This window comes from Ascaphus truei, chromosome 17 (genome assembly GCF_040206685.1).
Source record: "Ascaphus truei isolate aAscTru1 chromosome 17, aAscTru1.hap1, whole genome shotgun sequence".
In the NCBI taxonomy this organism is placed as follows: Eukaryota; Metazoa; Chordata; class Amphibia; order Anura; family Ascaphidae; genus Ascaphus; species Ascaphus truei.
The window spans coordinates 14,303,925-14,331,146 of record NC_134499.1 but is presented as its reverse complement, the minus strand read 5'-3'; the positions used below and the strand labels follow the sequence as shown (position 1 = coordinate 14,331,146).

Genomic DNA, 27,222 nt, shown 5'->3' with positions numbered 1-27,222 from the left:
TCCTTGCCCGGTTTAAAAGGAGTTGTTCCAGTGAAAGACTGTGTATAGTGCAGGTGTTATGCACAGACTCTTATTACCTTCTCTCAGGGTGTTGGTGTCCGGCGAGCTGGTTGTTGTAAGCTTTGAGGTAGAGTGAAGATGGTAATAAAGGATGCCAGGAACTTTATGGCACAAACAGGACTGTTTTTATTGACATAGTCATTCTTACACACAGCTTCCCTGGATTCCATACAGTTGGACCAGGGAGGTACACACGACTTTTGTTCTCCTTTTCATAGCTTCCACAGTGGCAGGAACATACCCTCCACTAGCTCAATACCAGGAGTTATTTCCAGACCCCGACCACGACTAGGTTCAGGGTGTGCACTCAATCTAGGCTCCCATTACCGGTCATCCTGTGCAGGGTCCCTCCAGCCCCTACAATGGTTGTCTGGTGTGCCTAGGCGTGGAATTGGCGTTGGAGCAATCCCAATATGGTACACCCCCATTGAGTCCCTGTTCTAAGGCTCCCAGGCCATGAGTGACCACGCACTTTCCTCCTAATGGCAAAGAATGAGAAGTGGCATTTCCACTTAATAGTGGTGCTTCTAAGCTAAGGAGCACTGAACGCTAACCCAGGGGTGCGCAAGCTTTTTCCTCTGCGCCCCCCTGCCTGCTCTCCCCCCTCCTTACCTTGTCTCCGGCGTTCTGACGTCATGTGATGTCACGTTGCCATGACGACGCGTCGCCAGAAGCCGCTGGAGACAAGGTAAGGGAACTTACGTGCCATCCCCGGCATTTATTTAAAATGCTTTGGGGAAGAGTGCGGGACCTCTGTAAGCGTCCCCCCCCCCCCGAAAATGTCACCCCTCCCAGTTTGCACACCCCTGCCCTAACCTATGGGAAATAATAAAGGAGACCTTTCCTCTTAGACATAATGTTACACACATAACAGGGTGAGACCCCCTCCTCTATACCTCCTAGTATCTAAGGCCAGAATCCCCCCACCCCCAATATTTACACATAATGGGTCACCATAGTTACAGGGGAGGGGTTTCGCTCCTTTAAAGTACTCCCATCCTTGATGACACGTAGGTTTCTTCTAGAATGGGGGCGGAGCTTAAATGACAGTTAGACTGATTTGCAACAATATTTGCAAGAATTTGAAGAAGCTCACTACTTCACAACATCCTGCAACAGTTAACCCTTTATATGCAAAATAGTAAGCCCAACAGAGGGGGTTACATATATACATATAATATATACACATAGAATCACTCACAGACACATCCATATATACGTATACAGTCCCATCAACAGCCTTTAAGGGGCCCAGGACACACACGCACGCACGCACGCACGCACACACACCCCCCCCCCCACACACACAGATTCAAATCTCAAATAAAACTAAAATCCAGTAATGAGGTATGAATCTAACCTCTGGTGGTGCTAAAGGACCAGGATAATGTGAAAAGAGAAAAAAGAAGTCCTGCCAAGCACTCAAATGTAAGCAAAATAAGATAGATTTTATTAGTAGCACAGAAAAAACAACAAAGAACAATTAAAATATAAGTAAAAAACGAGAACCACTAAATTCCTAATTACAAAATACCTTTATAAAGAAAAGTCACAAAAGAACATTTAAAAAAAAAAACCACCAGCGTGAACTGCTGCTTTTATAAACTGAGGACTAATCTACAAGGAATACATTGGGATGACGTTTTTCAAGAAAAAAATGTGGAAGATAAATGGGCAGTCTTTAAAACATTGTTAGAAAAGCACACTTATCAGTGTATACCATTGGGTAATAAGTACAGGCATACCCCGGTTTAAGTACACTCACTTTAAGTACACTCGCGAGTAAGTACATCTTGCTCAATAGGCAAAGGGCAGCTCACGCATGCGCCAGTCAGCACGCCCTGAACAGCAATACTGGCTCCCTACCTGTACCGAAGCTGTGCGCAAGCGGGGAGACTATAGAGCCTGTTACACATGCGTTATTTATATCAGTTATGCACGTATATGACGATTGCAGTACAGCACATGCATCGATAAGTGGGGAAAGGGTAGTGCTTCACTTTAAGTACATTTTCGCTTTACATACATGCTCCGGTCCCATTGCGTACGTTAATGTGGGGTATGCCTGTATAAAAGAAACAAGTCTAAACCAAGGTGGCTAAATAAACAGGTAGGGGAGGACATGGAAAAGAAGAGATAGAGGCATTATATCAGAATTATAAGGAATGTAACTAAAATTGCAAAAGGGCAATCAAATTAGCTAAATTTAAAAATGAAAAAAGGATTGCAACAGAAAGTAAGATTAACCCTAAAAAGTTCTGTAAGTACCTTAATAACAAAAAGATGAGAAAATAAAATATAAAACTCTTTCAGTGTGAGATGGGCAGGCAGATTATTGGAGATAAGGGAAAAGCAGAAGTATTAAACAAATTCTTTGCCTCTGTGTTTACCAGGGAAGAATCAATTGCAAAAAATAGTGCCGCAGGAGGAAGTTACAACATCTCTATTAACGAACAATTGGTTAACTGAGCACGACGTGTATATATGCATGTATAGCTTTATTTATAAAGCGCCATCCATGTACACAGCGCTTCACGGCCGTAACACACGTGACATAATAATATAACACCTAATGGGAATAAGCGCTTGAGACATAAAAGTAAAATTAGGTAAAGGAGTCCCTGCCCCGAAGAGCTTACAATCTAAGGGCCCGGGCATGGTCAGCGCCTAACCCGTGCTGAGGCGCGCTGCTGCTCGGCAGTGAGCCACTGCAGCCGCAATGAGAGCGGCTTTAGCAGGGGCTCGCGCACGCTTCCGCAAGCGTGCGGAAGCGTGTGTCTTAAGAAAATTTTAGTTTCTGTGCTCGCCGGAGCGCAGGGGCGGTCACGTGAGCGGTTTGCCCAATGAGGGCGAACCAGCTCCGTGACGTCACAGGCCCCCGCCCCACCCCGGACGTCGCGCGGTCTAAAGCCAGGGAAAGCACCCGCTTTCCCTCGGCCTCAGCGCGCCTCCGCACGACTATATTCACTATGGACTTAGCCTAAGTGGTAAGTAGGAAGAATGTACAGAGGCAGTAGGAGGTTGCTCTTGTGCAAATTGTTATAATTATAGGTATATTATTGTTACAAATTTATATTGTGATGATATTGCCTAATATGTGTATTATTACTTCCAGTACACCCAAGGGCTGGTTCAAAAATACTGAACCATTTTATAATACTGTCATATCACTAATATAATTAAAGTGCATATATATATACAGAAGAGTCCTGATTATCCGACCTTCGGTTATCCGACCTTCCGTTTTATCTGACATCTGCGCGCATACGCCCCGCTCCCGCCGCTCGCTGCGTTACTTCGTTGCGAACAGGTACTGTAGCATTGGTAGCTCGTCTGGTGATAAACATGACAAGTCAAAAGAGAAAGAGAGTGGTTCGTTCAATTAAACAAAAGCTTGAAGCCTTAAAGAGATTGGACCAAGGCGAGACCATGAAAGAAATGTCATTCCTTATTAGGCTGTGTCCATGGTCGGGCAGACCGTGCAGAGGCGTGCGCACGCTGACCAATCAAACTGCCCAAGGCAGTGATCACTTCCATGCGGCGTGCGGAAGCAGGGGGGGGGGGGCACTCGTTGCACAAGAAATCAGTTGAAACTGATTTCTTGGCGCGACAGGCCGGTCATGTGAGTGGTTCGCCCAATGAGGGCAAACCAGCTCTGTGACGTCACTAGCGAACAAAAACTTTTGTGCACCCCTGCAGTAGACAATCACATAGTGTTAAGGACTATTCATTTGTAAGTCCTAAAATATTGGTAGATTAAACGTTCCTAACTGGAAGTCCATCTGTGTTTCAGATACTATCTTGCTTATTATGTAACATATACATTTCCAGTTGTTTATCATGATGCTGGGTCTCATCCTGTCTATATTACAGGATAGGTGAATAAACAAAGCCTTCATTTAGTCCCCCTGGTGTAAGGGTACCCATAGTATCAACTTCTTCAGCAACGCATTATCCAGATCCCCTCAGTGGCAATATTTGTTGTTTTTTTACAACAAACTACAAAACATTGAAAGTCAAGTTTATCAGGGGGTCCCTGGAGCTAGGAGCATCATTGCTGAGCCCTCAAATACATAACACACACACACACACACACACATTCCCACGCACAGTTTTATATATACAGTGTACATTATCCCTTCTTATATGGGGTTTCTCATGTTATTGGCTTGGTTCTGTATTTACCCCTTGCTTACACAAGGGGCTGTATTAACACTTTGCTTACAGCAGGTTTCCCCAGCACAGAGCAGAGTAAAACCAACTGACAGCAACACATCAAAAGGTGGGCGAGGAGAGAGGATTAGGTGAGTAACCGGAAGCAATGACGTCACTAAGATATGCGCATGCGCGGCGAGTAAGGAGCAAACGCCTTTACCAAAGCCTTCCAGGCACAGCACCCGGAAGTGCTCTAACATTCAGCAGCCCCCCGTGTAACAGGTGACATTGCGTGAAGACAGCTGCGGGACAAGCTCACCGGTCACCTATATCCCGTGTCATCTGCATTAGTAAGTGAAGCAGGCGTATATCTATCTATAATATATATATCTATATATGTCTGTGTAATTGTTGTGTTTGTTATGGGCATATCTTTATATGTATAGTGTCTGCACAGTATATAGTTATGACTAGATTTCGTCTAAATTTAGCATAGGCTGAACTTTATGGATGTATTTTTTTTTTTTGTCAATCTCATCTACTATGTAACTGTGTGTGTAATATATATATATATATATATATATATATATATATATATATATATATATATATAGCAACTGTAAATATTACTGTATGTTCATTTGCATGTCTTAGACAGGTCTGCAACCCTGTCTTTCCCCATTATATATGTATATATATCTTACATGTATACAGTGCTGCATATTTTTGCACGTACAGTTTCTCCCTTGCCTGCAGAGCTCACAATCTAATTTTAGTGCTTAAGACAGGAGATACAGTGACTTGCCTAAAGTCAGCAGGCTCCCCTGCTTCAAAGTTACTCATTGTTTCAAAGTCAGTGACCTTACTATCTGAGCCATTCCTGCATTCTATATGTGTATGTATTAAATATAGATATAGATATAACAAAGAAATTGCTGGGTGCTTGGTTTGACTGCCTGATGATTTATTGAGAATAAATAACTTTTTTCTATTCATGAATGCTGCAGACTTTCTATTTGTGTGTGTTAATGCGTATATATAATGTGTAAATATAATGTGTGTATATATGTGTATATATATATATATATTAAGAACATAGTTGGCACTTGTGTGATGGGGACATTCTTGGAAATGAGGTAAATATTGGCGAATAGGAACTAGCACACCTATAAATGTGAAAAATGTGTGCGTTTATTGAAGATTGATATTTTGGCTCCCAGTGGAATAAAGGTCCCGCTAGGGACTGAAACGCCGACCTTAAAGCTGCAGTTCAGTTTTTTTTTTTTTTTTTTTACATTTATTTTTTTACTTCAATAGTTTCATGTGTGCAATCTCTAATTACCTAAAGAACTGTATAGCTGCAGCTCAATTCGTTTTCCATGTATTGATAGGTCGAAATTTGGTGACATATTAAAAGCTGGCATTTGTTTATAATCTGCTTGACTGGCAGTGGAAGCTCATGAATATTCATGAGCAATCCTGAACTGACAAGTGCTAGAGGGAGGGCAGGGCTGACAAAGGGGTGTGCCAGAGCTTGTGACAGGACATGAAGGGGCAGTGCCTTAGCAAATGGCTGTTAAAATAGAATACAAGAAAATTGGTCTTTCAAAGTTGTTTTTTTTAAAACAGAAAATGCTAAAAGTATTTTTTCTTACTACAGAACTGATTTATTAAAACAAACAAACATGCAGGATATTGACTGAACTGCAGCTTTAAATAAATTCATATATTTATCACATTTCTATAAGTGCTATTACCTGTCCGCCAATATATGTAGGCATAGAATTATCTTGTGCGTGCATGTGTGTGTATATATATATATATATATATCTCTGCATGACATACACACACACCAGGATTTGGACAAAGCACACTGAGTATCTTCAAAGTAAAAGCTTGTATTGTGCTAATATTGTTTATGAAATGTGCACATGCTAAACCTGCTTAGGAGTCCCCAACTTTTGATGTTTTATATATATAATCTCGCAATTATTTTCCCTATTGCAGACTTGAGGGACAATCAACCATAATGGAGACTATCGTTCGCCGCTGCCCGTTTCTCTCCCGTGTATCGCAGACGTTCCTGCAGAAAGCCGGCAAATCGCTGGTTTCCTATGCTCAGAACTGCCCTGTAATGATGGGGAGCAAACCCTCACCGTGCGCTTCCCTGAGCACCTCTGCTGTGCACCAACAGGAGGCTAAGGAGACCTCTTCAGACACCAAAAGTAAGAAGTCCCACTTTGACCGCTGCATGTTAACTAACGCTGTCAATATTGAATCATACTATACAACTATTTCACACATTTTTGTTTCTCGGAGAAAATATAACATGATACAATCTCTGTTGCTCTTTTTAAAGCACTTTATTTTGATAGATCCCTGTGTTTCAACTGGAGTCCCCTTGCCATCTAAGGTTGTTTCGGACTAATCAAATGAGCTCACCATGGGTTGGAAAAAAAAATGTACGTTTTGTACATGTCAAATACTATCAGTAGAGGAAGTGGCATGCACAGACTAATTTTTACATCACTAATTATCAATGTTATTTTCTGCAGTAATAATTTTTTTATTTTTTTGGTTAATTTTTTTTGTCGCAATGTAATTTACAGTAAATGCTTGTGGGATCATATAAATAATGTCTTTCTTAAAAAGGTTACAAAATCCATATAATGTGCATGTATACATGTAATATATTTTCATAAACATTCACAAAGTGAACTGGAACATCAATGCACATCATTTGTAGCTGTTAGTCAACCAATTGGGTAGTAATTAATAATAATAATAATAATAATATTATTTTGCTCTTCCATATCTACGTTGGTAGTTCTACAATTTGTTGTGACTTTCCCAAGCATGAAATATTGTAAGCGTTGAAGATTTGCTCATTAGATGGGTGCAAATAAATGTCCCACCTTTCAATATATATCAAGTAGCCACAGTCCGGTTCTTTTCTCAATGTATTCAGAGACAATAGAAAACATCTTTTACAGCATCATTTCAGTTAGTTCCATCATTCAGGCATATAGAATGTAGTTACAGAGTGGATAATCCTTAACTTGCTTGTTATTAGCTTGGGTGTTAAATGATTCTGAATGCTATAAATCCAAATGCAATCTTTATACATTTCTCTTAGCTAGTATAAACCTAGCAATCACCTGTTTTTCCCAGTGTCATCCCAAAATGTTCTTAGGCAATCATCAATGTTTAAACCAATGTTCCTTCATTTAGCAATATTTACTGATTATAAGACCCTTCTTTGTTCTGTCACTAAGTATAGTTAATCCTATGTGCCTTGTCTTTTTAAAACCCATCTCTATTGTATGGGTACTACTGTATTGTACTACTATTTAACCAACATTTGAATCTAAACTCTTGATCATATACTATTCAACTCAGCAGACATTAAACATACTAAGTTTCTAAAATCAAACAAAACATTTCTACATCTGCCTGTCTTCAGACTGATTTATCTTCTTATCTTTGCAGAGACATCTTATCATTTTCCAATATAATTTCTAACTTGATACTAAATGACTTATTTTAACCAGTTACATGCTGAATATGTGTATTTAAACAATATTGCATAATTAATATTTAGGCTTGACATCATCCTCTCTTAAAGCTTTGGCCTCAGTCCGTGTTACCGTATTTCCTCGATTGTAAGACGCACCATCGATTTGGTCCTTAGAATCGAGGAAAATTACTTTTTCACTTGCCATGTTTCAGGAGCTGTCCCATGTCAGCGGAGGATGAAGCGGGCGGCAGGACAGGTCCCACATCAGCAGATGATTGAAGATGGACAGCGGGCTGGAGTGCGGCAGGACAGGTCCCAAGTCTGCAGGTGAATGAAGATGAGAAGACGGCTGGCGGGTGTGCGACGGCGGCAGGAGACCATAATAACAGGAGAGCTGAGCAGGAGCAGAGCAGCATAGGGGAACGGCTTGTGAGGTGCACACTGTAACACCGGAAGTTGACCGGTGTCTGACTTCCGGTTACAGTGTGCACCTCCCAAGCTGTTCCCCTATGCCGCTCTGCTCCTGCTCTGCTCTCCTGCTATTATGATCTCCTGCCGCCACCACCGCCCGTCCGCTGTCTTCTTATCTTCATTCACCTGCAGACTTGGGACCAGTCCTGCCGCACTCCTGCCTGCTGACCATCTTCAACCATCTGCAGACGTTGGACCTCTCCTGCGGCCCTCTCTGTCGTCCGCTGACATGGGACCTCTCCTGAAACATGGTAAGTGATAAGAGGGAATTAGTACTGTGGACACTTTTTTTTAAATTTATTTTTTATTTTTATTTTAATACATCAATTCTAAGACGCACCCCGATTTCAGACATGAATAAAAGTGCATCTTAGAAGAAATAGGGTATATCACTTACAAGTAAACTCCCCTCTTATATAAGGTGAAGGGTATAAATAGCCATATTAGTCCAAGAAAGTATAAGATATTTTGTAGGGTTTGAAACCAACATAAATTATACAAGGTTGTCTTAGGCTACGGCCCCAGTCCTCTCTGCTGCACGCGCCTGGCGGCATGGTGGCGCGTGCAGAGACTGCAGCCATGATCGGGGAGAGCTAGGGGGCTGGGCCATGCTGGGGGCGTGGCCATGCTTGGTTATTTCTGCCCTGCCATTGTCTGTGCGCGGCCACGTGACTGCGGCACAGGAAGACAAAATTCTTGTCTTCCCTGCCAGCGTACGCGTCACAGTGCTTTGCGCGCCCACACACAGCCACTGGGGCCTGCCCCATAGAGGGCTGTGGTGTGTGGCGCATGCGCCGTCGTCACCAACTGGGACTCAGCCTTACGCTTTCGACTGCGGAGGTCTCTTCACTAAGGACCTGCAGCCAATGAAGATTAGTCAGTATATATTCACTGAACCACCACCATCATGACTGATCAATTACAATGAACAACCAGCCAATCTCTCTAACCTACTTATCAGAAACAGGCTGCCATTTAGGGAAACATCTGCTACAATTACTTCAATCTGCAACCAGAAGGAATGTGAAACCTGCAAACACATCTCCACAGAAACGACTCTCTACAAAGCATATCAAGTGAAGAACTAAAAGGATAATTTACCTGCAAATCGGGCAATGTAGTATATATTATCCAAAGTAAGAAATGCCCTAATACAGCGGTGCGCAAACTGGGGCAGGGGCGCGAGGCTGACTGCAGGGGGGGGGGGGCGCGGTTTACAGAGGCCCTCCGCGCTTCCCGAAGGCCTCTGTAATCCTCACTTGCTCTGGTGGCTTCTTAGACGCATCGCCATGGCATGTGGCAACATGATGACGGAGCCTAGGTAAGAGGGGGGGGAGAGGGTGCGGAAAGAGGGGAACTGCCGGCAGGGTGGCACAAGGAAAAAAGTTTGCGCTCCCCTGTCCTAATATATAGTATGTTGTGGAAACCAAACAAGCCCTGCACAAAAGAATGAACCGCCTGAGATGCACCATATCTGACCCTGGCTCCAGAACACTAGTTGGTCAGGATATTTTACTATACATATATCTTTGATTTTATCAATATTAACGAAATTCAGCAACACTCAGTACAGGGGGACATCATACACACAGTCCCGGCTTGGATTGGGACTGTGGATTCATAACCTCTATAGTGCATGTTAAGACAGGTAACTACAGCCCTATTCAACCCTGGTTTACCCGTCACACTGATCATAGCATTGCCACTTATTCTCTCACCATCTCATTCATGCATGAATAGATCAGAGGACAATACCCCGTCTTCTGAATACTTCATTCAAACATGGAGACCCCTGCTGTGATGAATCTCACGTGCTGTGTGTTTAAAGCAGAAAGCCATCCAAGACTCACCTTTTTTTGTGTATATATGCACACGCACAGGGGGAATACTCATCGGAGAGCCAGAGGATGTGCAAGACACACACACACACACACTGTCCCTGAGAGGAACCCTGTTCATTTTTGCTCCTGGGACTTCTGTCTGCCCAAGATATTTACCTGGGAAGGTGCTGCCTATTACTTCCTGGTTGTTTAAAGCCCCATGTTTATGGGGTTAATGGGAATATTGTCTTCCTCACATTATGCGGTAGAGTTAAACTCCATTTTGTTTCCCTTGAAGGGATGCTACAGCGGTATCTTCCCCCCTGTACGTATGTCAGAAACCAAGGGGTCTCCCGAAGTGCCCCCCCCCCTTTTTTGTTTTTTTTTAGCCTCCCATTTCCATTTTTGAAGTCATATCTGATAGAGATCTCTGCGCTCTTAGAAGCTTATGCACAAGACAACCTCGATTTGATATGTTGGTAGATTAAAAGTTATCATAACCTATGGAATGAGGGTAAAGGTAAATATGTAGCGCGCTCCACTGTACTTTTACATGAGTAATGAAGTTAAAATGTCGTTTTGCAATACAGGAATAAATCCTCCCGTGTGGCTGCTTGGCTGTGTTCAATCTCTCCATCTGCCCTTTGGACATTGAGCTATTGTAAAGCACTTCTGTGCAAATAATTGCTGTTTGCACCTTTTCTTCACGAATGTCCTAGTTGAATAACCCCTATACAGGCATACCCCGGTTTAAGGACACTCACTTGAAGTACACTCGCGAGTAAGGACATATCGCCCAATAGGCAAACGGCAGCTCGCGCATGCGCCCGTCAGCACGTCCTGAACAGCAATACCGGCTCCCTACCTGTACCGAAGCTGTGCGCAAGCGAGGAGACTATAGAGCCTGTTACACATGCGTTATTTACATCAGTTATGCACGTATATGATGATTGCAGTACAGTACATGCATCGATAAGTGGGAAAAGGTAGTGCTTCACTTTAAGTACATTTTCGCTTTACATACATGCTCTGGACCCATTGTGTACTTTAATGCGGGGTTTGCCTGTAGTTCTTACTTTACAGGTTTTGTCCTGCATGAGAACAAATGGAAGTCATATTATTCACTTTGTGTTTTGCTCATTAAACTTTTTGGTTCACCATTCCCCCATTTTCCTTCTTTTGTGTCCTGGGAACATTTATTATTTTTTATTATTTTTTTTAGTAAATGGAAGTAATATGTTTCAGTGTGTTAAAACAGAAATCTGTACATGAGATAGATATAGGCAGACGCGTGGTCCAGGGGTTATATATGTATAAATATACAGAAAGATGCGCGCTCCAGGGGTTATTATATAGATGGACGCATGCTCTGGGGTTTTTATTTATAGATATCTAGATAAATAGAAGGGAAGAGGAGGAAAACAGTGGAGATAGTCACCATGGGTACCAAATAGCTTGATCTCCATTTAATTGAAGAGAAATGTAACATCCTATAAATACTCTGAGAGATGCAGTTGTAGAGTATCAAATGGAGTAAATATACCCATAACTAATAAACCAGACGGTCACTAGCCTATTCCAGCAACGGGATGAGCTCCACATAATCATTAAGCCCTCCCAGGAATTTACTCTGTAATGTAAAGGTCCAAAATCGCTCCCTTCTAGCGATATGGAGATCATGATCACCTGATTCTTTCTATGCACCACATATCTTACCCCTTCTGTACTGCATCCATGTATATCTCTGAAGCGGGTCAGTAAATGAGTTGGTGGTTTAGATGACTTTTAGTTTGTGGATGTTTAGAATATTTCTTAGATGTTCCATAATTCTCAATTTTAGATTGCGTTTTGTTCTGCCTACATATTGCAGTCCACAGCTGCATGGCAGAACGTACACCACATATGTAGACAGGCAATCAATATCGGTTTTAATTTTATACTTGTAGCCCCCTTTCCCTAGGACTATGGTTACTACTCGTGCTGATTTTACCTGTATTGCTCACAGGAGGCCTAATCCTCCGCCACTGGAAGCCTGGGATGAGCTCTTTCTTCCTTGGTACAGTGCCTCCACCTGGGAGGGATCCCAACGAAATCAGTGTTGTGTTGTCTGGGATTTTTTTTGGATAGATGTATCTGTTCCTCTTCCCCCTCTAATACCTCTTCTGAATCCTGCCTCTTTCTCGCTTTGTTTCTTATCTGTAGAGTTGGCGGGTGGTTAGGATCCCACACCGGTTTTGTCTGCCTCATTTTCTCTAGTTTGGCTAAAAAAATACCTCATTATCGCTTTCCTTCTATTCTGTAATACTTCAAATTTGCTTCTTAGGGGAATCTGGTTGATCTCCCTTTCTTTATGATTACAGGCAGTCTTCGCTTATTCGACGGAATGCGTCCCGCAAACCGCCGTCGGATAGCGGGTCCAGTGTTAACCAGCGGCGGTTTCTATCGGATAAGCGAATCCGGTGTCGGATAATGCGTTTTTGGACTTGGTTATGTGGTGTCGGAAAACGAGGACTGCCTGTATATCTGTTCATTATCTCTATGTGGATTTCTATCCCGATCTCTCAAATTCTGTCCCTGTTTATTTTGGTGTTTTGTTGTATTTTTGACCATGATTCCAATTGGTAGCGGCCTCTGATCTGTCACCCCATGGAGGTCCATATGACTATTCCCTTGTTTGATATTTAGGTGTATGTTTCGTATATCTCTGTTGTTGAAAGAATCTAGGTTTTGTTTGGTGTCCAAAATCTCTGGTCGTCAGTGGTAGGCATCTAGGTTTTTCAAGGGCACTGTTCTGGTCTGTATTAGCATGAATTTGTGAGATGTTTGTGTCCCGTGATTCTTGTTCAATGCGATTCTACTCCTTTTCTTTTTGATCATGGGAATTTTCCCACGATCTTTGTTTATTTAGAGAGTAATCAGCTTTGTCTCAGAAATGTGAGCATAACCTGATTTTCAAATGTTCTCAATTTCGAATTCATATCATCTGCCAATTGTGGTAATTTGTCTACGCAGGGAATTAATATCTCATTTTTTATTTTGAGTCATTTTTGAGTCCAAATCTGTCCTTTTTTTTTCTCTCCCTCTCCAGGATCAATAATCTAATTCTAGTGAGCAATGATCAAGAACCCTTTCCCATTTGTGTACAAACTCCTGATTGCTCAGACCATATAAAGAGGTCTGGAGAATCCTGAGACCTCTTGCTATACGGCCACACTTGGTATATTCTTCCAGTGTGGCCCTATCCCACCAGGATTTAATCTCCTTTTCCAGTAGCTTGTACAAGTTAGCCATTTGGGTAGGTAGATTAGGTATATCTTCCTGAGTAATGGTTCATCCGAAAACAATTCTATTTTGCTGTTACCTGTTGTTAAGGCAGTACAAAAACGGACTTGTATGCAACTGCCATAATGCGACCGTACAGGGATGGGGATTGGGGAGGAAGGGGGGGAAAGGAAAATGGGGAGGAGTGTTGGGGAGGGATACGTACACAAGGGGTACTGGAACATGTAATGGGTTAAAAAAAAAACAATGTTGACAAGTTTTAATAATCAAAAAGAACAATTAATCTAGTTTAAAGCTAAAAATAAACAAACTAATAATATACAGACAGACGCGCGCTCCAGGCGGTTATATATGTATGCGCTGCGGGGACCTCCCTCGTCAATGTTTCTGCTTTCATTTTGGAAATTAAATGGTCACTGTCACGGGAGACCAAGGATCAATTTGCCAGACAGAAACATAAGAGTTTATAAAATGAATTTATTGGAAAGAGAAAGATCCACAACTGACAAACAGACAACACATACAAAACTGGGGATACGCTGCATACCTAGTTGCAGGACCTCCTTGCAGAGATTTCCTTTGTCCTTCCTGCACAGTGCTTACAGGGACTGATTTTCATGCCTGGGACCAGCGCTGGAACTCATAACCAGAGCTGGACCCGATCTAGAAGTCTCCCTCCCCACCTTTTATACCATATGCCACAACATTGAAACATTAATGGCCAGGTGCGGTCAATATTCCCCAGCCCCTGATTGGTGGGTTAAAATGCAACATAACTTTGGTTACAGGGAAAGGTCACGGGCAGCCTTTGCAACATTTCTCCTGAAAACAAAACGAACCCCTGGTCCCTGCAGTGCTGGAACCAGGCTACAGAATACATGTACACACATAACATAATACCAATGTATTACTGACAGGTTTAAATGATGTAAAATTAACTAAAATGAAATGCAAAATAGGTGGGATCGCTCCTTTCATTTCCAACAAAGGGAGCCGTGCCAGATCTTTGCTGTTAGCATGGTTATTAGTTTATGGAAGCCAATTAGACTGCTTCGATTCTTTATAAAAGGTTGTTTTCTGCCCAGTTACCTTGGATTGCATCTCATTTTATTGATGTTTTAGGTAAAAAAATTAAGTAATATGAACTTTGTTTTAACTATAATCCATAATGTGTCAATGAACTAGCTGAAATTAACCATGTAATTGCTGTCAGAATGATCAAGGGGCTTCCTTATCATAGAAAGAGAGAGCGCGTGCAAGTACATCTGGCTGACTGAAAGGGTCAGCAAGATAGTAGATGTAGATAGAGCACAGCCGAGGACATCCTGTTTTAATATCCAAAGAAGGAAAAAAAGGCCAGGCCACTAAAGTAATAACCTTGATAAAGTACTCTGTGTACGAAACGCGTAGGTGCGTTCATCTAGTCCGTTTTCACTGTATGTCTAGCTTGCAATAAATCAATCCTTTTTTGTTAGTTTTGGAGTGGCCTGGCCTTTTTTTTCCTTCTTTGGATATTAAAAGCAGGATGTCCTCGGCTGTGCTCTATCTACATCTACTATCTTGCTGAATCTACAACGGATGGATTGCACCCCACTGATGACGAGAGTGCCCCTTGGAATATACAGATAAAGGGCCGCAGTGCCTTATCAATTCCTGTTTACCACGGACATTGTCCCTCATTATTATAGCTGGTTGGGTGTTTATTACAGTGTACATGGTTGCGGATGTCAGGCCGACTCCACCAGTCACTTATCCCTTCCAGTTTTGTTCTATTACTTTTGGGGGCACTCCATCGCTACTTGGACTACCAATTATGGAATAATGATGTTCTTATCTACTGCATATGGAATTGGTTACAATTATTGAGCACCACATATACCACGTTTCTGTTCATGACTGAAAGGGTCTCCTTATCCCAGAAGAGCGCGAGTAGATCTGTCTGATCTCTCTCCTCTCTCCTCTGTCTCTCCTCCCTCTTGTCTCCCCTCACTCTTTTTGTCCCCTATTTTTTTGGTAGTACACAGTGTTTTTTATTTATTTTAGTTTTGTATACCTGTGTGTAAAACTGCTCACTGACACGTCTGCAACCCTTGCTCTACGCGGCCCTTCAATTATATTGTACATTTGGTGCCTAACTGTGGATAGAACAGTAACATTGGGATCTTCACTTCAAATTCTAATTCTAACTTTTAAAAAACATTATCAAGAATGATACACTGTGTATTAAGGGAGGAGAATATTTTGAGTCTCATGTTGGATTAGACTTGTCAAATTTCAGGTGTGTGTGTGTGTACTCACTCACAATAGACAACACCCAGGAAATTTGTAACAACCGGGTATTTAGGAATGCAGGCTCAATGTTTCCGCATGTAAGCAGGTGTTAAAACCCAGAATGATTACAAAGTACGAAATGTTTCCAAAAAGTATTCTTTTAATTGCAAATTGAGAGCCACATTTTTAGGCTGTAGCTAAAGAGGTTCTGTTTCTTAAATGTGTTGTATAATATCTCTTTCAGAACCGAATAATGCTCAAACCCAAGAGCACGGAGATTCTGCTGGAACCCAGCCACCTCCAGACCACATGCGACCCGTTAGCGGCCAGAATGCGTCCAAGTGCCCTTTTCTGGCCGCGGAGATGAGCCAGGAAAGCAGTAATGTTTTCCGCAAGGCCAGCCTGGCGTTACAAGAGGATGTGCATGAGATGCAGAGCATGAGGAAAGGTTTGTGTCTGTGGGAAGCTCTTTCTTTCACCCTCGCTGTGCGATCTCGCTTGGAGCATTGTATTTGTTTATAGAGACTTGGTTTTATGCTTGTTAACTGGAATACTGCAAATCTGGGGGAGGTGAGGCACAATAAGGGAACACAGGAAGAGAACGGGGGCAGGGGGAGGCACAATAAGGGAACACAGGAAGAGAACGGGGGCAGGGGGAGGCACAATAAGGGAACACAGGAAGAGAACGGGGGGAGGGGGAGGCACAATAAGGGAACACAGGAAGAGAACTGGGGGAGGGGGAGGCACAATAAGGGAACGCAGGAAGAGAACTGGGGGAGGTGAGGCACAATAAGGGAACACAGGAAGAGAACGGGGGCAGGGGGAGGCACAATAAGGGAACACAGGAAGAGAACTGGGGGAGGGGGAGGCACAATAAGGGAACGCAGGAAGAGAACTGGGGGAGGTGAGGCACAATAAGGGAACACAGGAAGAGAACTGGGGGAGGGGGAGGCACAATAAGGGAACACAGGAAGAGAACTGGGGGAGGTGAGGCACAATAAGGGAACACAGGAAGAGAACTGGGGGAGGTGAGGCACAATAAGGGAACACAGGAAGAGAACTGGGGGAGGGGGAGGCACAATAAGGGAACACAGGAAGAGAACTGGGGGAGGGGGAGGCACAATAAGGGAACACAGGAAGAGAACTGGGGGAGGGGGAGGCACAATAAGGGAACACAGGAAGAGAACTGGGGGAGGGGGAGGCACAATAAGGGAACACAGGAAGAGAACTGGGGGAGGTGAGGCACAATAAGGGAACACAGGAAGAGAACTGGGGGAGGTGAGGCACAATAAGGGAACACAGGAAGAGAACTGGGGGAGGTGAGGCACAATAAGGGAACACAGGAAGAGAACTGGGGGAGGTGAGGCACAATAAGGGAACACAGGAAGAGAACTGGGGGAGGGGGAGGCACAATAAGGGAACACAGGAAGAGAACTGGGGGAGGTGAGGCACAATAAGGGAACACAGGAAGAGAACTGGGGGAGGCACTGTACAATAAGAGAATACAAGAGGAGAATTGGGGGGAGAGGAGGCACAATAAGGGAACGCATGAAGAGAACTAGGGGAGGCACCGTACAATAAGGGGAGGGGGAGGCACAGTACAATAAGGTAACGCGGAAGAAAAGCGAGCTTCCAGTGGCACAGGTTGTTGCTGAGGGGTTTCAATTTATGTTTCTAGATGAGGCTGCTTTCATATTACAGTTTTGAAGAAGTTAAAAACACGAGAGCCGGAAAATGTATTTCATATAAAGTTCCTGTTCCATTCCAGTGAAATAACAGCTTTTTTTTTTTTAAATACATTTTTCCCATATACATAACAACATACATTTTTGTGTTAAAATCCTTTGAAATGTCATTATTTGTGAACATTAAGGTTCAATTCCTTTAATTAACGTCATATGTCATTTTTTCTTGGAAGAAGTTGAAGCCTTGGAAATGAGCCCAGACACGGTTTTGCCAAGTGACCGACCGTCCTCACTTTGTTATATTTGTGTTTCCCAGATCTTGGTGGATCATTGGCCAATCGTGCCGGAGCCAATATCAAAGCAAACTCGCAGAAGCAGACGGGTTTACTGGAGAAGTTCCAAGAGCGCATTCTCCATCAGAAACCGCAGCGCGTTTCCCACTTACTGCAGGATAATATGCCTCAATGTAAGAAGTGTTAGGGAAACTGTACAGAAATGCTAGCTCTTTATTTTTTTTTTATTTTTTAAGGGATGGGACATTACAGTAATATGTCAATGTTGGGCCGTGCGTATAGTACCCGCGACGGGCAACGTCGCCCAAAAACAAATACATTGCCGCCGCAGCGTGCGCTTTATAGTAAGGGCGACGGAGCGAACTTTGGAAGCTGGCAATATTTGATTTTTCAAGGGCTGTCGCCTCGTGACAGCCCCTGAACCAATCAAATGCCAGTATGCCCGCGACGCTGCCGCAAAGCGAAATATAACTTTCTCTAGCGCGCGGCCTTATAGTAAATACTTGTATCTGCCCCTATTTAATGCATTATGGATACAATGATGGAAGTTTGCCTCACCACGTATGTAGCCTGATGTCGGTAGTATGTACTGACCTAACATTAAAGCTGTGTGTCTGCATAACGTAACCGTTCCGTCGTAGGCAGGCGGAGAACCTTATTAAAAGCTTCTCCTAAAATCACTTCACACTTGCACTACTATAAACCTCTCCCAACTACTTTACAGCACAAGCATAATACACATTCCGTACATACAGCACTAACAACCCCTTACTTACATTATTGTGCCATTCTCCGGCAGTAAGATGATGCTACGCATTTCGTGGCCTCTTGCTCATCTGGAGAGCAGACAATCTGAGAATGAAATACATTCTAGGAATAAGCGGGGGATTGCCAAAAACGCAACATGTTGGCACTTATCTGTCGTGTGTATGCTGGATTTAGCAGGTTATCCCTAAAACATGTCCTTGCTGGGGTGTCCCGGGAAGAGGTTTGAGAAACACGGATCTACTAATAGGAGCGCGCACATATTGGATTGCATCTCCAATAAGTTGCGTTGTGGCGCGACTGGAGCGATGCGTTCTTATTACCCTGGTGACTCATTGCGCTGCTTTGTTTGTTGTAGCTGTGCGCACCTTTCAATACGACCAGTTCTTTGAAAAGAAAATTGAAGAGAAAAAAACTGATCATACTTATCGCGTATTTAAAACTGTGAACAGACGAGCACAAGTGTTTCCAATGGCGGACGATTATTCGGATTCCTTTAGAAGTAAGAAGATGGTCTCTGTTTGGTGCAGCAATGATTACCTTGGAATGAGCCGTCACCCGAAAGTTGTTGGAGCCGTTATGTGAGTTCTTGTTTATAGTGCAACAAACCTCAAATTTAATTTTGGGTTTTGACAATTGTAATGCTTTTTTTTGTTTGTTTTTTAACTTTAAAAGACTAGATATGTCATTTGTTTTAACTGCGATAAGTCTACTTGTCAATAACAGAACTACAGAGTTCTGCAACACAATTAGTGGACTTTAGAACTGCGGTGTTAAAACATTGAGGTCTCCTGAGCATGACTGGTGTCATTTTTTGGGGAAGGGGGGTTGGGGTTTATGGTACTAGCCGTATTTTGAGATTTACTCCATTAATCTTGCCTCAAGGTGTTGGTAACAAACGGTTTACAGGTAAAAATTTAGTAATTGAAAAATAATTCATGTTCATTAATTCTATTCGTCACCAAGCATCTCCCTATCTGTGCTCATAACTTAGAACCGTAGTTTTAGTGTGTGTAATCTTGCAGCACATCCCAGTGGAATATTTTTTTATGAAACAAAAGAAAGCATGGAGGTAGGATTTGTGTCCATTCCCCAAACCTGATGCCGTGTCAAGAAAAAGAACAGCATTATTCTGAACATTTAGCAAAAGGCAGTTGAGCGTTGCATAACGAGTACAACACAATCACTTAAATCTGTTTTTTTTTCTGTGTTATAAAGTACAAATACACTTAGGAAATAGGTGTACTAATTCTAAGCAAACCGTGTCTTGTGAAACAGGAGTTTGCTTCACATGCTGTGATCATTGCCTTGCCACTGGTTTTGCAATTTCCTCATATTTCACTTCGCATGAAATACAAGGTGGTTTCCCGGTGGTATTACTGCTAACCACTGAATGACCAGGGTGGGAAAGCCCATATATAGAGTTATTTGATTACAGAAACTGGATCTAAAACATGTTACACAGGTACCACAGGCTTGTTCTTGTTTGTTAATCCCCACCTGGGTGTGGGTTCAGATATCCAGATTTGGGGTGTGGGCTGGCAAAGGAACGCCATGTCCTACTGATCTTCCTACAGAGATCTCCGAAGTAGTTACAGCCAGGCCTCGGGTAATGGGCAGTCCCAATACAGTGTTATTTTTGAATGATTTCTTCACAATAGGATTGTCTGTTTTTTTTCTCCCTGTTATTAAAAAAAAAAAAACGTTTTATTACTGTTTTATTCCCGAAAATAGAATTTAAAACCTAAATTAAAAAGCATCTATGCAGTCTCCCTCCCCCCCCATCTCCTCCCCAATCTGTCCCGAGAACCCTTAATACAGGGGTGGGCAACTCCAGTCCTCAAGACCCACCCAACAGGTCAGGATATCCCTGCTTCAGCACAGGTGGCTCAATCAGGCTAAGTCAAAGACTGCACCACCTGTGCTGAAGCCGGGGATATCCTTAATGTCTGCACGGTTGGGGTCTTGAGGACTGGAGTTGAGCCCCCCTGGCTTAGTAACAGTAGAGGTCTGATCTGATAAGATTCACACTTATTTTCTGGTAAGACCCTGTGTAATACTATAGTTTTGCTGAATTGCTGGGATAAGTTGGTGAATATATATATATATTTTCTAGTTGGATGTCTCTGCACCTACAGGACTCTGATCACATGCACATTGTTATACAGCTACAGGCTCTAATCCTCGTGCAACCACTTCATTACACTTAAAGCCAAATGCCCTTTAAAAAAAATGTTTTTTAAAGTAAATTATTGAACGTATTTCTATAGAAACATGTACTGTTTTGTAGGGAGACACTTAAACAACATGGCGCAGGAGCTGGCGGCACCAGGAATATTTCCGGAACCAGTAAATTTCACGTTGATCTGGAGCGTGAATTGGCAGACCTTCATGGCAAAGATGCAGCATTATTATTTTCCTCTTGTTTCGTGGCAAATGACTCCACGCTTTTCACTTTGGCTAAAATGTTGCCAGGTAAGAAATAGAGAGGGGCGAGGGAGGGGAATTGTAAGTACAATTCCCCGAAGGTGGTATTTTATTTATTTTAAATACTTGAGCCGGGGTCCCTCTGTGATGATCCATGGTGCATGGTCCTCTGGGGGAACCTTGTTCCTGAGGAAACAAGTTGGCCCTGTGGACACAATGTGAGAAGACTCTAACGTCATCGGAAGACTACAGATATCTCGGGGACAGTGGGTAAACTCCAGGGGGTGTTGGCGCTGTGCCCAATGTAACTGTCATTCAAGTCAACAGAGGTCCGTGGGATTGATCTGTGATGCCCATTATCGGAGCTTAGTGAATCATGCACAATGGGTTCGAAGGCTAGTGAGCTATGACTTGATGTTACAATATTTAAATCCCCCCCACCCCCAAGAAGAAAACAAAGTATTTGGGAAAGCATTGCTGTATCCTATATTAAATGAGTTTGTCGGTGAAATCCCTGTAGGTATACTGTATTAAGTCGCCTGGTTTTCAGTTGCAGACCTGCGCGTTCTCATGTTGTAATACATAGTTGTATGTGACATTTTCTCATTTTTACCTGGTCACTTTGCTTTCTTTCTGCTTTTTATCATTTGAAATAATTTCAAAAGGAAATTCCTACTGGGAAGATTTCACTTCTGATGCATTTTTATTTCATTTTTATTTATTTTTTTCCAACCTAGGTTGTGAGATATACTCCGACGCTGGAAACCATGCCTCCATGATCCAAGGTATCCGTAACAGCAAGGTACCTAAGTATCTCTTTCGTCACAATGACGTTGCCCATCTTCGGGATCTCTTGAAGAACTCTAATCCGTCCGTCCCGAAGATCGTGGCTTTCGAGACGGTCCATTCCATGGATGGTAAGTTCACGGTGGCCGGACGCAAACTGCTTTTGTAGTGAGCTGACCAACTTGACCGTAATCCTTTTCATTGGAACCATGCTATGCTTTCTTCGGTTCCTTCTAGAAGTTTCCCTGTTCTCTCTAATTTTTGAATGAATTCTCACGCTTGTGGCTCTCAAGTCGAAACATGTTCAGTTATTGGGCAACTGTATAAACTAATCCGAGACACACCCCATAGAGAACACCCATCTTAATTTGTTTGAAAAGGTTATTTATATATGCAACATACCAGCTTCCTTTTTATTCTCATCACTATTTCATGTCTTAATGGCCCAATGACTCCCTTTTTCTGAAGCCAGTTCCAGCACGTTTTTACGACTTGGATGGCCCAATAAATCTCAGAATTGTTTCATCACGAACTCCCTGATGTGTGTCTCGGGTTTTAATACCTCCTGTATTGCAGGCGCCGTCTGTCCCTTGGAAGAGATGTGTGACGTGGCGCATGAATACGGAGCCATTACATTTGTGGACGAAGTACATGCGGTCGGATTATATGGCGCACAGGGCGGTGGGATAGGAGATCGAGATGGCGTCATGCATAAAATTGACATCCTCTCGGGCACACTTGGTACGATTTGACAAATGATTCCTTTAAAACGGAAAGTTCTGTAAGAAATATAAATGCTGCGTAACACAATCACACCTGTCAGTAGCTCTGCCTTTTAGTGCAGCCAACATATTGCACTGACGCTGAACAGTGCTCAATTTCCCCCCGAGTTCCAGAGATACCGGTTCAGTTACATAGTTACATAGTTACATAGTTACGTTGCTGTGGAGCAGGGGATTTTACGGATATTTTGATTTCCTGGATCAGGGCTTAAAACACCAGTAAGTATCTTGGGAACTGGGGTGGGGGGGGGGGGGGGTCCAGGACCAAAATGAGCGCAGTTCAGCTCCCAAGGGACCTGCCAGTTTGAATTATGGGGGTGAAAAATAGTGTGTAAAAAAAAAAAAAAGGGTGGATTGTTACAATTATCTACTCTAATGTGGGGGTAATAGAGATGGGGGGGTCATAGTGGGGGGAGGGGGGGTAATAGTAGGGGGTTGCTGCTTTAAAAACGGCTAAGCAGCAAGTGGCCAGAAGATGAAATCTGGAAGACCTCTGTTTCGATTCTCATTTTACATATACATATTATAACAGGGGCGGGCAGCTCCAGTCCTCGAGGACCACCAACAGGTCAGGTTTTCAGGGTATCCCTGCTTCAGCACAGGTGGCTCAGTCGGAGACTGGAGTTGCCCACCCCTGTATTACAGACTAGTCCGGTTACATTCAGTCTGCGGATAGCACTGGCTAGCACTGCTTTGGTCTTGTGTATGATGTAATATGTCGTTGGAAAGCAATATTATGCTTTATTTATTTTTTTATTCCAAAAAGTATAAACCGTTGAACCAGACGCCTAATTCTGGCGCGTTGCTCTGGTTCCTAATGCACGATATCATTTTGTTTCTCTCAATTCCTTTTAACGAGATGAAACATGCTAACGATCATCTTGTGACGGCTGTGCGTTTCCTTCTGTGCAGGGAAAGCGTTTGGCTGCGTTGGTGGATACGTCGCTAGCACAAACTCTTTGATCGATACCGTTCGTTCCTACGCAGCGGGGTTTATTTTCACCACGTCCTTACCCCCCATGCTTCTTAACGGCGCGATCGCATCTGTAAAGGTTTTGAAGAGTGAAGAAGGGCGTGCGCTTCGCCGGCAGCACCAACGTAACGTGAAACTTCTCCGACAGATGCTGATGGACGCCGGACTGCCGGTGGTGCACTGTCCTAGTCACATTATCCCTATTAGGGTGAGGTGTTTTGGCTTCTCGTACAGTACGCGGAGTGAAGGAGCAAATCAAGCAATGTCGTACATGTATAAATCGGTTCTGTAGTATTAGATAATATTTAAATCATTTATTTTTTTCAACTTAATACCATTTTTAATGAGTTTTAACATACTGAGCATCCTGTGATTTCTATAGCAGGTTTTAGCACACTTTCCCAGCAGTGCAAGATCTTTGTAACACTTTCTTGTTTGTGATCATTTGTTGCCAATGTTCCCAGCAGTTTGAGCTGCAAAATGTAACAATAGATGGTTACCTTAGTAATATAAGAATACATTGTAGCTGCTGAGTTACACCGACAAATTGATTTGTAACTGAACGGCAGCCATTTAGTGAACCCCTGGAAAGCAGGATCTTTGCTAATAGATCACGGGAGAACGAATCGATCAGCAGCTTATGTAATTAAATCCTGCATATATTAAATCAAATTAATAAAAATGTAAGTGCCGCTTGGATTGCCTCTTTAAGAACATTTTCCACTTTCAAATATTATATTCTTAATTTTGTCACAAAATTGCTACTATTGGAACTCCAACTGCAACAATTATTGAAACGACTGTTTTAACGTTGTCAGATTCAATAACCAGTGTCTGAAATTTCCAGTATCACTAGTCCTACATGAATGTCACTGGCCAGGCTTAAAAAATTTAAAAAAAAGGAAAATAATTCTTCACCATTAAAATGGATACATTTCAATACACACAAAATAAAGCAAATGAATGTCTTGCTGGCCCATTTGGTACAGCAGGGGTTAAATGAAGAAGCAGCCAACCTTCACAGACATGGTTCTCTCCGTTCTCCTTCCCAAGCCCGTTCTTCACTTCCCCCCCACAGGGATTGTGTTTTTCTCCCCCCTCCTGTGTTGGCAATCTCGCTCCTCTCCACATATTCATGTCTTATTATGCCACGGATTCGCTCTTCCAATCTCCCTGTACGATCCGTGGCTTGCTGAAGTTGGGCCCACCAGACTCCCTTACGTTTTTGGCCACAGGCGAGCTAGCGGCCAGTAATGGACTACACGAACGCATACCTACTAGTACACTGTTTCATTATTGCCACTTTACAAAATTATGTTCTCATGAATATGTATAATGTGTGTGTATATTTATTTATTTTTAAGGTATCGGATGCTGCCAAAAATACTGAGATTTGTGATAAATTGATGAGCAATTACAACATTTATGTACAAGCAATTAATTACCCCACTGTTCCACGTGGAGAAGAACTTCTGAGGATTGCTCCTACACCGCACCACACTCCACAAATGATGAACTATTTTCTGGGTAGGTTTATAAAAAATTTTGCTTTACAGATCTGAAGTTTATTTTTACAGATCTGAAGTTTATTTCTAGATTTTTGCACGGTTTCTGTTATCTTGTAACCAAATCATTTGTTATACATTTACAAATGCAATGCAAAATATGCTTTGAAACATGTACATACATACGTAAACCGAGAACTGGACAGATCTGTTAATTTATCAGTCCTTCATAGCACATCAACATTTACTTTCCTGCTATCCTATTTACCGCAAAAGACAGAAAAGCCCAATCCTACATCCAATGTGACAAAATACATAGTAAATAGTATATAGTTTAAATACTTCAATAATAATATTCTCATGAGTAAGGGTCATTTAGTTAAACCCTTTGGCCAAAGCGTTAGAAGCCTGCAAGCCGCGTCAAGGCATAACCACATCATATAGATATATATTTGTCAAAAGGCAAATGTATACACATTTGGCCACGCTCAGTAGCACTCCTTTTGACATAAATATATATGTATGTGATGGGTTTTGGGGTTCTGAGCTTGCTGGGATTGTGTGTTTGTTAATATCCTATTTTTTCATGGATTACATTTTTGTTATTCTTCATACAGAAAAGCTGCTAATCACCTGGAAAAGTGTCGAATTGGAGCTAAAACCACATTCTACGGCAGAATGCAACTTCTGCAGCCAGCCGCTGCATTTTGAGGTGATGTGTGAGCGGGAAAGATCCTATTTCACTGGTTTAAGTAAAATGGTATCAGCAAGTGCCTGAAGACAACCAGATTTGGATTTCTGTTCACAATATGAAATTATAGCCACTTTAGTAGTCTTACATTTATATAAAAATACATAATTAAAATATGTAACAAAGTAGAAATGTTTTAATGTCACAAAATATGATATATCTGCGAATTATTACTGGTTTTCATTAGACAGTTGTTATTGTCAATAAAGTCTATCTTACAAATCTTTAATTTGTCCATTGTCACGGAATATGTTTTCAATTAAAAGAAATGATGTGGGTAGTTTTCAACTGTCAAAGAGAGATATAGAGATATATAGATATACAGGCATACCCCGCATTAACGTACGCAATGGGACCGGAGCATGTATGTAAAGCGAAAATGTACTTAAAGTGAAGCACTACCTTTTCCCCACTTATCCATGCATGTACTGTACTGCAATCGTCATATGTGCATAACTGATGTAAATAACGCATTTGTAACAGGCTCTATAGTCTCCCCGCTTGCGCACAGCTTAGTTACAGGTAGGGAGCCGGTATTGCTGTTCAGGACGTGCTGATAGGCGCATGCGTGAGCTGACATTTGTCTATTGGACGATATGTCCTTACTCGCGAGTGTACTTAAAGTGAGTGTCCTTAAACCGGAGTATGCCTGTATATATTCTCGTCAGAAAAAATAAACCATGTAGTGGTAAAATAACCATTTGGGGGAAATCACATCATTTTTGTCTTCAGTGTAGAAATAACGCCCGTTTGGTGATCTAAAATAATTTCCCCCCTGACATTAGATGACGTAGAATTTGTACTCTTCACACAAACTCTGCATTGTGAGAGAAAAATAATAAACAGGATTTGTTTATTACCGGTGTTTAAAATAAACCTTTTTGAAGTTAAACGTCTTTGGTGGCACCTACGAAAATTTCGCTGGGGTAAATCTCCTTCATGGTGATGTGTTCCGTGCGCTGAAGTGGGCGGTGCTGCTCACGCAGCTGCTGTCTGCTAAACGCTCATCTAAAGCAGGGGTCTCCAAACTACGGTCTGTGGGCCACATCAGGCCCCTCACAAGATTGTATCCGGGCTGCAGCAAATATATATATATTTAATATTTGTATTTATTTTTTGCTCATTATATATTATTTCCCAGTGTAAGCACGGCATCCTTTCCTTGTAATTGTCACATTCCGTTTTTTGTTCTGAATCATATGCTGATTACCTTAAAAAGATCCAAATAAAACTTATTCATTCGGAAAAATGATAAAAATATTTTTTTCCTTTGGCCCGTGAAAACGTGTAGAATATACGGTGTCCCTCGTACTTACAGGTTTGTAGATCACTGATCTAAAGGATGGAAAATCTCCCTTCTCCGCACACACGCTCTTGCTAAATATGTACTGCATTTGTTAAAGTATAGTTTTCAAATTGCTCATAAGGGTTTTATTGCTTTATTTACCATACAGTCAGATCATCCCCTTCCTTCAGGTTAAGTCTGAATAATTCTGCTCCACAAGCAATATGCTTTGAGGCCAATTCCTTGTGCTGAACAAGATTTATTTATTTGCACTGGAAAGCAGCGTCACATAATAATAATAAATGTGGGGCACATGTATCAAGCGCCGTTATGGGTTATCGCACCAGTTCTGACATAGACTCCCATTCAAGTCAGTGGGACTGGCGCTTAACTC

General features: G+C 42.3%; 1 protein-coding gene across 4 annotated transcripts; it reads left to right on the top strand.

Moving 5' to 3' along the window:
• The first annotated feature begins 1,135 nt into the window (after positions 1–1,135).
• Positions 1,136–25,772, top strand: ALAS1 (5'-aminolevulinate synthase 1). Of its 4 annotated transcripts, none has more exons than XM_075574046.1 (12): positions 1,136–1,488; positions 4,291–4,364; positions 6,223–6,440; positions 15,821–16,024; positions 17,578–17,727; positions 18,678–18,900; positions 20,610–20,794; positions 21,484–21,663; positions 22,109–22,273; positions 23,227–23,495; positions 24,652–24,814; positions 25,410–25,772. In XM_075574046.1, exons 3-12 carry the CDS (start codon positions 6,245–6,247, stop codon positions 25,568–25,570), a joined length of 1,896 nt encoding a protein of 631 aa, XP_075430161.1. In that variant the 5' UTR covers positions 1,136–1,488; positions 4,291–4,364; positions 6,223–6,244; the 3' UTR covers positions 25,571–25,772. The 4 variants fall into 4 exon arrangements, with proteins under 4 accessions (XP_075430161.1, XP_075430160.1, XP_075430162.1 ...); XM_075574045.1 differs by having other exon boundaries at positions 4,288–4,364; XM_075574047.1 differs by having other exon boundaries at positions 1,141–1,201; positions 4,288–4,364.
• The last annotated feature ends 1,450 nt before the right edge of the window (positions 25,773–27,222 follow it).